The 14602-nt window shown below is 41.1% G+C and overlaps 1 protein-coding gene across 1 annotated transcript in view; it reads right to left on the reverse strand.

Annotated features, from left to right (window-relative positions):
• Window positions 1–7420: 7420 nt before the first annotated feature.
• ptch1 (patched 1) overlaps window positions 7421–14602 on the reverse strand; it is a 57639-nt gene continuing 50457 nt past the window's right edge. The window contains exons 21-24 of the mRNA XM_061729352.1: window positions 12524–12623; window positions 11630–11989; window positions 10996–11545; window positions 7421–10178 (exon numbers count right to left, since the gene is read on the reverse strand). Of these exons, the coding sequence (XP_061585336.1) occupies window positions 10997–11545; window positions 11630–11989; window positions 12524–12623 (1009 nt within the window). The 3' untranslated portion in view covers window positions 7421–10178; window position 10996. The remainder of the gene's footprint in view (window positions 10179–10995; window positions 11546–11629; window positions 11990–12523; window positions 12624–14602) is intronic.

The raw sequence follows: 14602 nt of genomic DNA on the forward strand, positions 1-14602 counted from the left end.
AACATTTTACAGTCTAAACAAGTCAAAATATTCTATCAGCTACAAACCTCTTTCTCATACCTTTTCGTCTTATTTGTTGTTCCTCCAACTTGGATAAACCCTTATCTTTATTTTGCATTTTATATAAACAAATCAAAGCAATGCTGATGTTGGAATACCATCACATGAGACATGCTGTGCTCAGTGATGTATATTATGCACAGCTATTGAAATCACAAACCGCTGGCCTATGTTCCATGCCAGCTCCATCCTGGTATCCTGGCTGGGCAGATGTACAGGTCAACCAGGGTTAAATCACCCCACATGGAGGATGCTGTGTGTGCCTTTGTCTAAGACTGTTTGTATAAATCCTGTAAAAACATCAGCAAGCTGGTTTGGAACAGAGTCCCGGGCAATATATTTTTTTTTAAAAGGGAGAAAAAAAAATTGGGAGAATGTGGTATGTGCCCAAAGTGGAAACCCACAAACTGTTTTTTTGTGAGCGTGTACGTTTGCTTATTTATGGTAGCTGATGCATGCTGCCATGCCTTCGCTTGAATGGGCACACATATGAATGTTAAGAGGAAATGTAGTGTAAACCACCAGTTTTTTTTTTTTTTATTGCACAACTACTATGTGATTATTATAAAGCCAAGAGACGGGTTGTCACACAGTGTTTGTGTGTGAGTCTGGATGTGTAGATGTAGGCTTCATGTTTGGTATAGTGATATGCTTGCAGCTATTTCACATCACCAGATAGAAAGCTGTACCTGTTCACAGTTATTTTAGAGTATGGGTTGGGGGTGGTGGTGGGATGTGGAGGGTGGGGGAAATAAATTCAGTTCAATTGTTGTAAAAAAAAAAAAAAAAAAAAAGAAGAAAAGTGAATTAAATATGAAATAATCACATATTCTCTTATGTAAGTTTTTACCTGAAAATGCAACTTAGCTAGGCTACAAGTCATTGTGACTCATTATGACATTGTTTTTCATTTGAAAATAACAAATCTTAGCCTTAGCAGTATGAAAAAAAAAACATAATCCATGAAGTAATTTGTGGGGAAGACAACTCATGCAATCAGTCAGTTTTGAAAGTCAAGGTCAAATTTATTTATGTAGCACATTTAAAAATAACGAAATCCGATCAAATATATCTACTATCAATTAAGTATGTATACAAAGTACACAACTTTTTCTTTAGTGATTAATTTGTTTATATACTTTTTTAAAGCTTGTACAATTGCCAGAGAGTAACATGGAGAACTTATGCATTAATCTGCTAATGGTATTCTGGGCTCACCTAGACACTGTGGTACACTAACATCTGACAATTTAGTTTCAATCGTGATCCGGACCAAAGACATTACTAACATGGCTCTTCTGCTGTGACTCTACAAGACTTAGTTATTTTCTCCCTCCAACAGACTCTGGCGATGCTCTGTGTCATGGCACACATGTACAAATATAGATAAATATATGTAGATACATATATATAGGCAAGTGAAGAAAAATAATCTGGTGATCTCTTTTTTTAAAAGCATTTTATTCATGAATCTTGAAGATTTTTTGGAAACTAAAACATAATATGGCGAGCATAGATGGAAATAATGATGGGGAGGTCAAATATCTCTCTACTGTAACAATACCCAGCAGTTATGAACCACTCAGATGAAGGAGGCCCCACACAAAGTGGTGGGGTTGTGGTTTTTCTCTTGGAGTTTTTAACTTGGTACTAGTTAACTAAACATTTGTTCTAAAGCAAATGCAAACAAACGTTTTACTTGTAATAGGTCCCTTTTTAGATAAAATATGTGAGACCAAATGAAAATACACACACAGACACACATAGATGTACTCATTTTATTGTATTGTTGTTGTAACTTCACATTTACAACCAGCCAACAAAGAAAAAAAGAAAAAGGATCACATGTGAAACCTGATTTGGACTTAACTATTTGTCTTTTAACACCAGGAGAAATGTGATCATTTAGATTATTCATTTGTAAAGGCTAAATGTTCTTCCAGCTACAGTAACTGGCCACTTTATTTGGTACACCTGGTACTCCACATAAAAGGGCACCACTTTACAAGGTATACCAGTGGCCGGTGAGTGTATACAGTACCCTCCAAGAACCTATTTTACTAACCAATCTAGTACTAGGGCCTGGTGTCCATTTCTACCATGAAATAGTGTATTATGCACCCTCTCACACGCACATAGACACCTGCTTTCTATTAGTCCAGTAGATTGCAGGGAAATTGAGCGGGAGTGTTAAACACAAACACATCCATCTATCTCTGCTTCTGTCCACAATAATTACACACTTCCTGCTCTCAAATCCCTCTCCAACAGCTTCCCCTCCAATCACGTCTCTGTTTAAGTTTGAGTGTACTTGAGTATGTGTGTGTGTGGCTTTCTTGGGGAGTTTGCCGTCTTACAAGTGACCATTGGCAGCCGTGAATGAAAGTCAAATTTGTCATTCTTACTTATTGAGCTGTTTCAGATGTGTCTGCTTTGGTGTAGATGTTTCCCTGTTGCACTCCTGGAAATAACTGGAAAACAGACAGCAATCTGCTGTTGGGTAGCTTTATTGCTGTAATCACCCCAGTTCTGTCCCGCTTTACATGCTGAGAAGGCTTAAGTTTCCATCGGTTTTACTGAAGTTTGTATTGTCATTAATATGTGAAAAATACCTCTGGCGGCTTTAGTCAGACAGTGAAGTCAGTGTTGTCATTGTTTAGGTCTGTTATTCTCTTTCTCTTCAGTGTCTGTTGATACAATCAAAGCTCATCTTTGGTCATGCACATACTCATATCAGCACACTATTTATTTTCTGTACATGCGTCTGTACATTTGCACAGACTTAGTCTGCCTCTGGGGTCCTGAGAGCTTTCCTCCAGCCCTGTTCCTCATTAGGCATCTGTCATGGTGCCAGAATCAATAAGCACAGATGGAAGAAAAAAAAAAAACTCCTTTCCTCGCCTCTTTGTGAATGGAGTGATCATTAGCAAATTCCAAAGTGAATACCATCATCACCCGGGAAAGGCCCTCCTCAATTTCACTGTACTTTTTTTTCGTAATTTGTCCCTATGTTATTCTTTATGGGCCTCACTTTAAGATTCTCCTCAGCACAAGCTGTTGAAGACTTGTGACAATCGCAAGTTTAATTTTGGCTTCCTAAAGCCCTATGCTTACTTAACGCTACCATGGATGAACATTTTTTAGTTTAGGTTTTTCTTTCTTCCCCTCTCTCCCCCCCCATATGTCCCCCCATTACTTAAGATGACTCATCCGTTTCCATACATTGTTGCATGTTTGCTGGCAAAGATAAAGTGCATCGTTTAAACGTAGAGGTGGGTGGTGGGCCCTCATCTGGTCTCACGCGTGCGTGTGTGCGTGTGTGCATGCCACCAGGTCTACATTAAACAAACGGAAGAAAGCATGACAGCGTCCGACCTCAGTTTGTCATCCTCAGTGTAAACGGCCGTACATCATGCTAACTTCTTACATGTGCTCGGCCCCATTGCAGCAGTCACACGCAGCCGTGTCAACGCAGCAGTAATGAAAACAAGAGGATGAAAGGAGGGAGCCGAGAAAGAGATGGATAGAGACAAATGGAAAGTGAGGAGGAAGACAAAAAGGAGTGGAATGGAAGGCAGCAGAGTATAAGTGAAGGAGTGCGGAAAGCTGAGGGTAGGATAAATGTTTCCAGTATTAACGGAAGAGGGGAGGGGATTATGACATGGCTTGGCACCACTCTGCACTGCACGTCTGTAACGCAAAGAAAATGTGGGTGGGTTTTCCACCTCCACAAAATAAATGATGCGAGGGGAAATGGGAGTAAACAACATCAGTCATTATAATTACTCTCATACGGCTACTCCCATGCACCATCAACCAACCCACCCCCCTCGCCCCCTTCTTCCCTCAAATTTCCATCTGTCTTAACTCCCAATCTTTCACTGCGCTTTCCTTTCTGACCTGATTACTCTTTTTTTTTAAATACTTCTCTTTCAGTGGTTGTTACTATACGTCTATTTCTTTTTTTCTAACAATATCAAAAGTCAGTCGTAGATCTTTTACACAAGTAGGGTGGTCCGCAACATGAGGCTGTCAAAGTTGAAGAAAAGCACTACAAATGGCAACACATCAGCATATATCTGTTGTGTTGCCAGGCCGAATAACCAGCAGCCAGATGCAATAATAATGTTGGAACAGTATTAAATACATTTTTTATTCCTTTTATTTATTGAGATGGAGGTTGTGACAGAGATGCAAACAAGCCTTGGCTCTGCAGGCCAATGTGTGTTGCAGAAGAAGCCTTTAAATGTTGCTATGTGCACTCTAAATCATGTCAGCTGTTTCTAGAATTTGCATGTGATTCCTTCAATGCCTTCACACTCTATGCTGCTCTATTTCCCTAGATCTTAGTATTTTCCCTTGTACAGTTCCTGGAAAGCTGCCGTAGCAGGCTGAAAATGTCTTCAACAAAAACTATAAACAGTCACTCCAACCATGCCAGGTATGTATGTGTGTGTGTATGTATATATATATATATATATATATATATATATATATATATATATATATATATATATATATATATATATATATATATATATATATATATATATATATATATATATATATATATATATATATATATATATATATATATGTATATATATATATAATTAAAATATGAACTGGTTTGTATATAGTGACAAAGTGTGATATAACAAACACCAGTACATGTATATTACTGAAAACCATGAGTTTTTAGAAGTTTTTTAAAGCAAATCTCTCAGAGCAAAGACTACTTGTGAAGTCAGGCAAGAATTTGACGAACGTGTTAGTGTACTGTAGTTTTTGTTAGTGAGCTCCTGGATTCTGGACCAGTTGAAGACAGGTGACAGAAGAGTACAAAAGTAGCTACAATAGTCTTTATAAAAAGGAAAGAAAGAAAAAAAGAACCACTGCAGCCTGCAGGACGTTTTTTTTTTAAGATTATATGCTTATATAAGCATATAAGTGTAAAATATAGGTGCATAGGTGCATGCTGGCACACGGGAAAGTCTTTTAAGAACACATTTAAGAGGAGTGTAGGCCTTTTGCGGGATGTGAAATAGCAAGCTGAGTCAAACAGGTTCCAAAATCCTTCCGAAATCACCCACCTTGAGGCAGCAAAACATAAGAGCAGCACAAGAGAGAAAATAATCAAGTTCTGTCATGATGCCAGAGCCTCAGAAACCTTCCGCATAGCTTTCGTGCCTCAGAATTGATGGACTTGAAACTATACTTTTAAAACAGCAAAACATAATGAATGAGTGAAATAAACGTAACTCTTATACTGTCATCTTTACATTGCCGAGCATTGTTCTCTAATTTAACGTAAAATGACTCTAGAATGACAATTGACCCAATATGAAAGCTGTTTGGTGTCATCATCTATGTCTTGGAGTAAGACGACGACAAATCAAGACATGTACCCCCCACCCCAAAAATAAAACAACAAAAAAACAAACTAAACTCAATCCCAGTTAGGTTTTTCCTCCTTTAATCTGACGGTCAGCCCCCCCAAACACCAGCATCCCCAGCAGTTTTGTCATTTTGCCTTGCATACATTGCTTGAAAACGCACATGGACACAGAAGCCAGGAGAGGCTCACGGCTGAATGATTTTCATGGTGTCTCGAGGCCTCCAGGGCAAAGCCCCTCTTTGTCTGGATCTGGAGTCATATCAACACACCATATGATGTTTCCTGCAGATTTATTCTTAAACTCCCCTTTTTTATTTCATAAAGAATGTGCAATTCAGACCCGGGATCTGGGGGGTAGGGATCGTGTTTGTGCATATGTGTGTGTCCTGTGAAGTCATGTCAACAGAGCAATCATTCATGTAGAGGAGAGTATACACTTAGAGGGTTTAGCTCAGCCGGCAGGTGACGACGGACAAGCCTTTCAGGGAGTAAGCGAGGGATGGGGATAGGAAGGGAGACAGGTCGGTGGAAAAAAAAGGACTGGAGCATGGAAGTTAGGAAATGCCTTTGTCTTTTTAAATGCTGTACAAAAGATAAGAACAAAGATAAGCTATGCTGTACGTGTGTACCCCAGTGTCGTACAGCCTGGACAGAGAGCCACAGTTGAACACTTCACAAGTCCAACAGAGTGCAAACGTCTTTATTGCCTCCTCTTTATTGCTTCCTCCATCTTTCTACCCCTCCTGTAGTGGCTGAGAGGACAGGTATACCGGAAGCACTTATTCATTAACAACCTGGTGCTTGTTAACTTCGCTGAAGTATTCTTCAGAGAATATGAGGGCAACTCAAAGTGTGTGTATGTGTGTGGGTGTGCATGTGTTTGTGAGGAGGTAAGAGGTGAGGGGGGCTAAAGGCTAAAGCAGGGCCAGGGGAGGGGGGGTGTCAGTCTGGTGACCCAGGGTCTTCCAGCAGATGAGGGGAAGGCTGGTGAAAGAGATCTTAATAACATTACAACTCAATGAACCATATCACCTGCAACAACCATTGGGTGGGCACTTTTTTTTCAGAGATGGTCTGCATCCTAGCACCTAAAACAGCCTTTGAGATACTGTTGTGGAATTGAGTATGCTTGCCTGACATACACGTTCTTCCAGTTCCATCTTTGTGTCTTGACTGCACATTCAACATGAGCATTTGTTTTATTCCTTTGTTCAACAAACTAAAAAAAAGTCAAGTCTAGTTAAAAAAGTTCAAAACCCAATACAACACCCAAGCAGCAAGTTTTTGAAACCCACCCGCTCATTTGTAAGATGTGTGCCTGCTTCTTTGCCCTGGTTGGACGGCACACAGGAGAGCTGGGTGCTTTTATTGGCTTTAAAAGATAATTACATGCCTACTGCCTGCCTCTTACTGCTGATCCAGGGTCAGCGAGTTTGTTAGCCTCACTGAGGGTCAGGTTGAGCTCGGAGCTTAGAAAACTGCTCTCCTAATCGCGTTTAGGAACAACAGATGGAGGGAGGGGGGGGGTACTTGCATTTTGATCGCGACACTTTGCTGCAGGGTGGCTAAAGCTTTCTCTCACAATCATCGCGCAGGAGCATAAATAGCTTGCCACCCATGCAGCTGACAAGACGCTCTCAGTCTTCTCCCGTCAGTGCAGCAAACTCAAGGCACATGCCCTTTTTCATTACTCTGAACAGGCCAGCTATATTGTAACTACAACCAATTTCCTTGCAGTCTATAAAGCTGTCAATCAAAATCATAAGGAATAGGGAGTGGGGGTGGGGACTGCAGGGGCGGAGCTGGGTGGGCTTTGGTGGAGGGCAGCAGGGCCCGGGACCAGATGTCAGAGTCGTGCACTGCAGGGGGCGTTGGAAGGGGAGGGAGCTTATAGGAGAGAGGGATGCAGGGAGGTCATGTTTACCTGCAGAACAAACAACTTACAGCCACACGGAAGCAATCTTTTTAAGTTTTCATTTATTTAAAGTTATGAACAAAGAGGGAAATAAGTTATATTTTCATTTGTTAGAATTCTATCAGTGTTTGAACATTTTTTTTTGTTTTGTTTTGTTTTTTTTAGAGAGCTAGTACAACTTTTACTATTTTCATGGCTAGCCTCTGACGAACCCATAGAAACAGCTGTCTCTCTCCTCGGACTGGAACATAATACTGAAGGGGAGGTGTCAATGTTGTCTCTCAAGACAGTTAGCAACAAAAGTGTGCACCTTAAGGCTTTTTTTTCTGTTATGGTATATCATTACATATAAACTCTTTAGAAATATACTTCTGTCAAATACCTTGACAACTACTATGTACACTACAAAAATAAATTTTCATATAAATAAATTATATGGCATACATTTATCTTTGTAACTGAAAACAGCATAAATCCACGCCGACCAAGACCAAAATGACAGTCTGGAAGAACCACTGAATTTTTTTTTTCCTTTTAAAATCCTCTAAGAGCTATGATGAGACCTGTAGTGTAAAATGTTAAACATTCTTTTTTTTTTTTTCCTATTTAACATTAGTAAGCACTTTATACAGAGTCGAGTCCATTAATGTAAAAAAAAAAAAAAAAAAAAATCAAACTGTAATAGTGTTTTTTTTCAATAGACTTAAAAATCCCTGCATTTGTTATCCACTGGCATCACAACAATAATGAAAGAAAAAAACCCAACATATTTTATATTACAAAAATATAAATATCACAATTGAACAAACGAACAAACAAACAAACAAAAAACATGTAGAAATGAATAAAATAGTTGCCTGCTTTGAGTCCCTCCGCTGCTGCCAATGTGACAATGGGAGAAACCTTAAAACCAACAGAACAACCTAATTCATGCAAGCAGCTGATGTAAGTTGTTGAACAGAAGGGGGTAAACTGCAAAGACCTCTGGGAAGAGCTGCGAGTGTTCAACAGGAAGTGAGAGTGTAAAAACTGGAGGTGTGGAGGGAGTGTGTGGGCAGGCCAAAGGGGGCTGACGAGGTTACGGGTGTGCCTTCTGGCACCGACACATGCAGATAGAAACTGGCCAATGCCGGTGGAGAGAGCGGCCGTCGGAGACACCGCCGGCCTCCCACCCCCAGCCCCACCACAAAACTCTGGCCTGCACAATTTTGCAGCTGAATGGGAGACATCCAATTAGTGTCATGGCATTATGTTGTGGATTTATCTGGGCTGGGGTCTGTGGTCCAACTAGGACCAGTTGTCTTTACTATCACAAAACAAAAGGGGGAAAAGACAGAGTTTGGGGATGAGCCTGCACATGTAAATGACTAAACAAACTGTGACACACACAAAGCGTATTGCTAGGCCATTCAAGGCTTAGCCCTTAGCAGGCGTCATGGTCTAGCTTATCGAATGGACAGAAAGAGCTACTTCAGGTGAGATATTCCTGTGAGTGAGATGCCGTCAAGTGCCATTTTGAATTGGGTCATACAGTATAGAATCTGAGCTTTAGCTTATCCACAAGACACAGCCACTTAAGGCGCAGAGATAGCACCCTGTGTTGACCCTGTTCAAGAACCAGTAATGTGAAGGTTCCCATAAAGGTAGAGTGAATTTCTGAGGTGTGTTTACTGCTCGCATGTCAGTATACAAGACAGAACCTGTTAAGAGCCTGCCAGGGTTAAAACAAAAAAATAAAATACAAAACCTCTTACAGTAAAATACAACCAGCCTAACAGACAGTGAGACAAAGCTGAGTGCAGAAACAGGTTCTAAGTCAATTACTAAAAAAAAAAAAAAAGAAAGACAATCAAACAAACAAAACAAGGATGAAATAAAACATATTTTTAAAATTTCTTCATATCAGCTCATCTTAAATAGCACGCATGGCGTGTCAAGTTAAAACAGTAATTGTTTCATAACTACCACAGGTTTGTGATAAGAAAAAAAAGTTTTACAAGCGTACCTTTTATACAATAATAAAAACACGCACAAACACACCCACGCACAGCACAACTTATACAATAGCTTTGTTTGAGAATTTTAACAATTTCCCTCATGTTTTAAATGAGTGTAAATGGAAGTGTACTCTGAGGATTTATCTGTTGAATTAGCCAGAAAATACTGAGGCTGTTTCACATTATACAGCCCAACACATGCCCTCCTCTCACGCACCCGCAAACATATACCAAGACAGATCTCTCCTTTTGTTTAAAGACATATTTGCATAGAGTCAGAAGTGTACATTATTTCAAAATATTTTAAGCAGCAACAGTGAATGCTGACAGGTATTTTTGTCTTGATGAAGCTTCCTAATGACACAGTTCCACAGTTAAGTGAAGAATAATCAGAGATCTAACACCTTCACACACACACACACACACACACACACACACACACACACACACACACACACACACACACACACACACACACACACACACACACACACACACACACAAATAGAAAATAGTAGCCTCTGTTTGTTAACTGGAGGAGTTCTACAGCTCCTAAAATTATACCTAGTTTTTGTTCATATTTACATATGTATACATCTTTTAAATACAGATAAAAATATGTAAAACAATAGTCCGCTGGTTTACAGTAACGATGAGCACCATTATGGCAGCACTGGCGAGCTTCTCGCAGTATAGGGTTGGAGCGAGCAACGTTGGGCGATGCTGAGCTGGGCGGTGCCAAGCTTGGTCAGCTGCTTAGTAATACAGAGTAGTCCATCTTTGGCCGGAGTGCTTTTGTTCTCCAGAACTGAAAAATGAAATGGAAGGTTTAGTGTCAGAAAAAGATGAAACAGAAAACGCAGATCTGCTTACAGTAAGTAAGCTTAAGGCTATTACCACACGAAGATGAAATGCTTATAATTTCAAAAAGTTCTTCGTAAAGACGGATACGTGTCAGGAAATGTGTGAATCCACATGAATGTGCTCAATAAGCCTGAAAATGCTGTAAAATACAGCCGAGATAGCAAAAGATGTTAATTCAATGTTGAATTATGGTCAAAAAGGTTGATTTTTGGTTAAAGTCGGCGATTGATGCTGGATCAAGCATCAAACAAGCATCCAATTCTAGCCAATAACCAATGTTGAAAACATGTCATTGAAACAATGTTGTTCAGTGGTCGACATACGTTGAATCACCATATGTTGTTTGTGGCCGACCAGGCTTCAACATGGATTCAATATTTCAATATTTCTGCCTAAACACATTTCAACATTAAACCACGTCATATTTTTCTATCTGGGAGGCCTGATAGTTGCGCCGTGATGCTTTGACGGAAAAAAAGCGGCAAAAACATTGCGCATGCTCACTTGCACCGAAATCTGTAAACACAGAAGTATGAGTGATGTGTATGATGCAAGCGTCTCAAAAAAGTTGCCGAGAGGCGGTAACAACGGAGCCAGGTAAACGGCGTCTTCAAATCTTTCCACTCTGGAACCTTGTTTCAAAAATGATTGTTTACATGCCCCCAAAACAGCGGCTTGGTATGGATGATACTCTGGTTTTATAAAATACTTTTGTGTTTAGGCCTGAGCTTGTCTTTGTGTGGATGGGGCCTAAATCTCACCTCAGCTAGCCCCTCTGCCTCTGTCGCTCTCAGCTGCCTCAAACTCCAGATCTTGGAGCTCCACAGTCTCCACCTTGACTCCTCTGGCCCCCGTGTGGGTGTACAGCGGCACGTGTGGGTCCTGGAATGTAGGCTCCTGCTCCTCCTGCTCCTGCGGCTCCTGCGGCCCCGGTGAGCAGTAACTGTCCGTCGCAGCGTATCCCGGGCCCTGGCTGGACAGGGGTGCCGGATGAACTGCGACGGTGACTGAGGCCGACGCCGTTACCGTGGTAATGGGTTGGCAAAATGGGGTCAGGTTGGAGTGGTGGTGTGGGAGGTGGTGGTTAGGTTGTGGGTTTTGGGTAGAGCGACCTCTGCGGCCTGCTGAGTGTTCTCTGTGGCCCTGCGAGCCGTGATGGCTCCCGGCCTCAGTAGCAGTTTCAAAAGCGTCTGTGCGAGGGCGGGTCGGGGGCGGGGCCTGCCGGTGTGACTGGCTCCTGAGGTCCCTGCTGCTGCTTCGCTGAGTAACCCGATGCTGGAGTCCAGAATCACAACCCTGAGAGGAGACAGACTGTAGAACAAGAAGATGCTCATTATAATATGTTATAATCTGTTACAAATCATACAAGCACCTCAACGGTGGATATATTCCTACCGAAGGCACAGTATGGGCAGGTGGGTCAGACTGTCTGGCAGAGCGCCTGTGTCCTGATCCAGCTCTTCTTTCCTCCTCTGTCCTGGCTGTTCTGCCTCTGCTGGTTTGGAGGTGGTACTGCTGCTCCTCCATTCGAGTTTGTCCTCTCTGTCGGTGCAGGTTGATATTTGGCACCTCCTGACTGACTCCAGACCCCGTGGTGTTAGAGCTGTACTCCGAGTCTGACGAGTCCGAAGCTGCACCAGAAGTACCGGTAGTGGTGGCTGCATTTGTGCGAGGATGGACAGAGAAGTGGACCACGTGAGGAGGCGCCTCCGGAGACGGGGTCGGTAACCGGCTACGGCCATCGGCTGGTGATACCTGAACGATGAGAGGAAATAAAAGGCGGATGAAGAAAAAAGGCACAGACCAGCTGCAGTCACTTTTGAATAAAAACATCCAGTTGTTCTGGCTGATTTGGGTCCCGTTTTCATGCTGCTGTACTTTCAAATCAAATCAAATCAAATCAAATCAAACTTTATTTGTAAAGCACCTTTCATACAAAAAAATGTAACACAAAGTGCTTTCCATAAAACATAAACATAAAATGTATTAAAGCAAGACATTAAAAACTAAAGGAATAAGACAGTAAAATGTATAAAATAGACCATAAATAACGACTAAAATATTTAGATAAAACATTAAGATAAAACAATGAAAATAAATTATGATAAAAAAAGGATAAACTAAATATAAAACAGAGTAGTAAGATCCAATAAAAATAAGGGTGAGCATAAAAAATGTAAAAGAGTTAAATGAGTCAGTTAAAAGCCTGATTAAAGAGATGGGTCTTGAGCCTCTTTTTAAAAACATCAACAGTCTCTGCGGCCCTTTTTTTACTTTACAAGATCTCACCTCTGGATATGGCCCAAAGTACGATAGTAATACTGGGAGGAGTACCAATCCATTCAGTACTCCGAGAACTGTTAGGATGGCTAACACTGCAAAGAAATACCTGCAATACAAACCATAGACAGAAAATTAGTTAAATAGTGGGAATAAACGTATCATCAGGTGTAATTAAGCTACAAAGCCAAAAAACACAGCATGCATTTTTTTTCTTTCTTTTTCCTCTATGATGCAACATCAATACATTCACCAAAATGTAAGAGTTGGCAAACAGATGGAAAAAAAGACCAACTTGAGACAACAGATAAAATTTAAAAAAACAAAACAAAATAGAATAGAATAAACCAACAGAGACAGACTTGAAGAAACAAAGAAAATACCTGTGCAGACCACAGAGGTTTAAAGGAGGGGAGATATGTGCAAGATCAACCATTACACATGCCTGGAATAACACTTCCACAAAAACACCAACCACTCCCCAAACAAACACACATGTAGAAACCCCCCGCAGACAGGCAGGCACGCACTGTGGTTTGGAGGAGCAGAACAGAAAGCTACCTTGTGTGTATCTAAGTCCTGCCAAAGAGGGTTAGTCTTAAAAAAGCCGCAGAGAGAAAAGAAAAGGGGAAGCATAATTAGCCAGAGCTGGTTAATTCAAAGGCAAAAAAAAAAAAAAGGGAGGGGGGCTTATTGTGGGTAAGGGTGCACTCTCATGGGTGTGTGGTGTATAAGCAAACATGGGGAAAACAAAGCCGAGAGGAATGTGAACGGAGGGGGTAAGTGAGGGTGAAAAAAAAAGCGGGGGAGTAGTATGGGGGGCACAAGAGCACAGGGGCCTCTCTCTACTCGGCTCAACAAAAAAAAAAAGAGCGAGGAGCAAACAAATGAAGTGAAGGGTATAGAATTTAAACAATTTAGTCTAGGAAGAAGAGAAGGGGACCTCAGAGCACTGCCCCTCCCTGGCCTCTCTCTCTCCGTCTTTTATTTCTTTCTCCAACATCTCCATCTCGCTTTTCTCTCCCTTACTTCTAGCTAAGCTCCTGTGAAATTCCCGGCTACCTCACAATCCCCTCCATCTAATTAAATTTCCAATGTACAACGCAAACGCTCCCCCCCTCAAAAAAAAAAAAAAAATTAATTCTCCAATCCAAATATCCCCCTCTCTCCATTGTGGCGTCGATCATTAGGGAGGCCTTTCATCTTCACCGGCTCTCCCAGTGGAAGCTCCCAGGTTATCAGACACCTACTTGAACCTTCAACCCTCTTGTTGACCCTGATTATGATTGTGAGTGTGAGTCGTCGTACGCAGGGATGGACTGAGGCGCGCATGTGCTGCAAGGATGTGCAGACTGGCCTCAGACTCACGTTCGTGATGAATCTTTGCATGTTTTGCAGTATATTGATATTTGTGGGCATGAAAAATGTCGGGTTATTGTTGAGATAACAACCACAAGTCTGCACAGCAGGCACGAGTATAACAACATGAAAAATGGAAAAAACTACGCCCGACTGTGATGGAAATGGACTAAGTCACTAGGGTCGTCATGACAACACGAGAGGTTTTGTGAGCCAGACAATCCATAACGTTTCAGAAAATTATTTAAAAAAAATAAATTTTAAGTTACCGTAAGACATCTCTGATGTGTGCAACATCATACTTGTGGTACCAAAGAAATGCACATAAGACTGTATGAAGGGGAAAAACTCTGACCATTGTATTATATCATGCATTTTTATAAATGTGTCTATAGAGGAACTCAACTGTTGTACTTAATCTTTTTGAGTTTTGAGTTAGATCTGGTCCTTGCACTCAAACAATGTAGAGAACAGACAAATGGATCTCTTATACAGAGTCCTCTATGTAACCTACAATACTGCAATGCAGAGACATATAAAAGAAACTACTGCAGACAGGAAAGAGAAATGCATGCTCTACCAGTTTTGATTCATTTCCCTGAAAGATCATTGCAGCCGCACATATAGAACGTGGAGTCACGTCCTGGAAATTTTGCGCTGTTTAGCTAAATCTGGTAGGAAAATGAATATATTCCAGCTTGATTCATTCTGGTTGTAACATATTAACAT

Source organism: Cololabis saira, chromosome 9 (genome assembly GCF_033807715.1).
Source record: "Cololabis saira isolate AMF1-May2022 chromosome 9, fColSai1.1, whole genome shotgun sequence".
Lineage (NCBI taxonomy): Eukaryota > Metazoa > Chordata > Actinopteri > Beloniformes > Belonidae > Cololabis > Cololabis saira.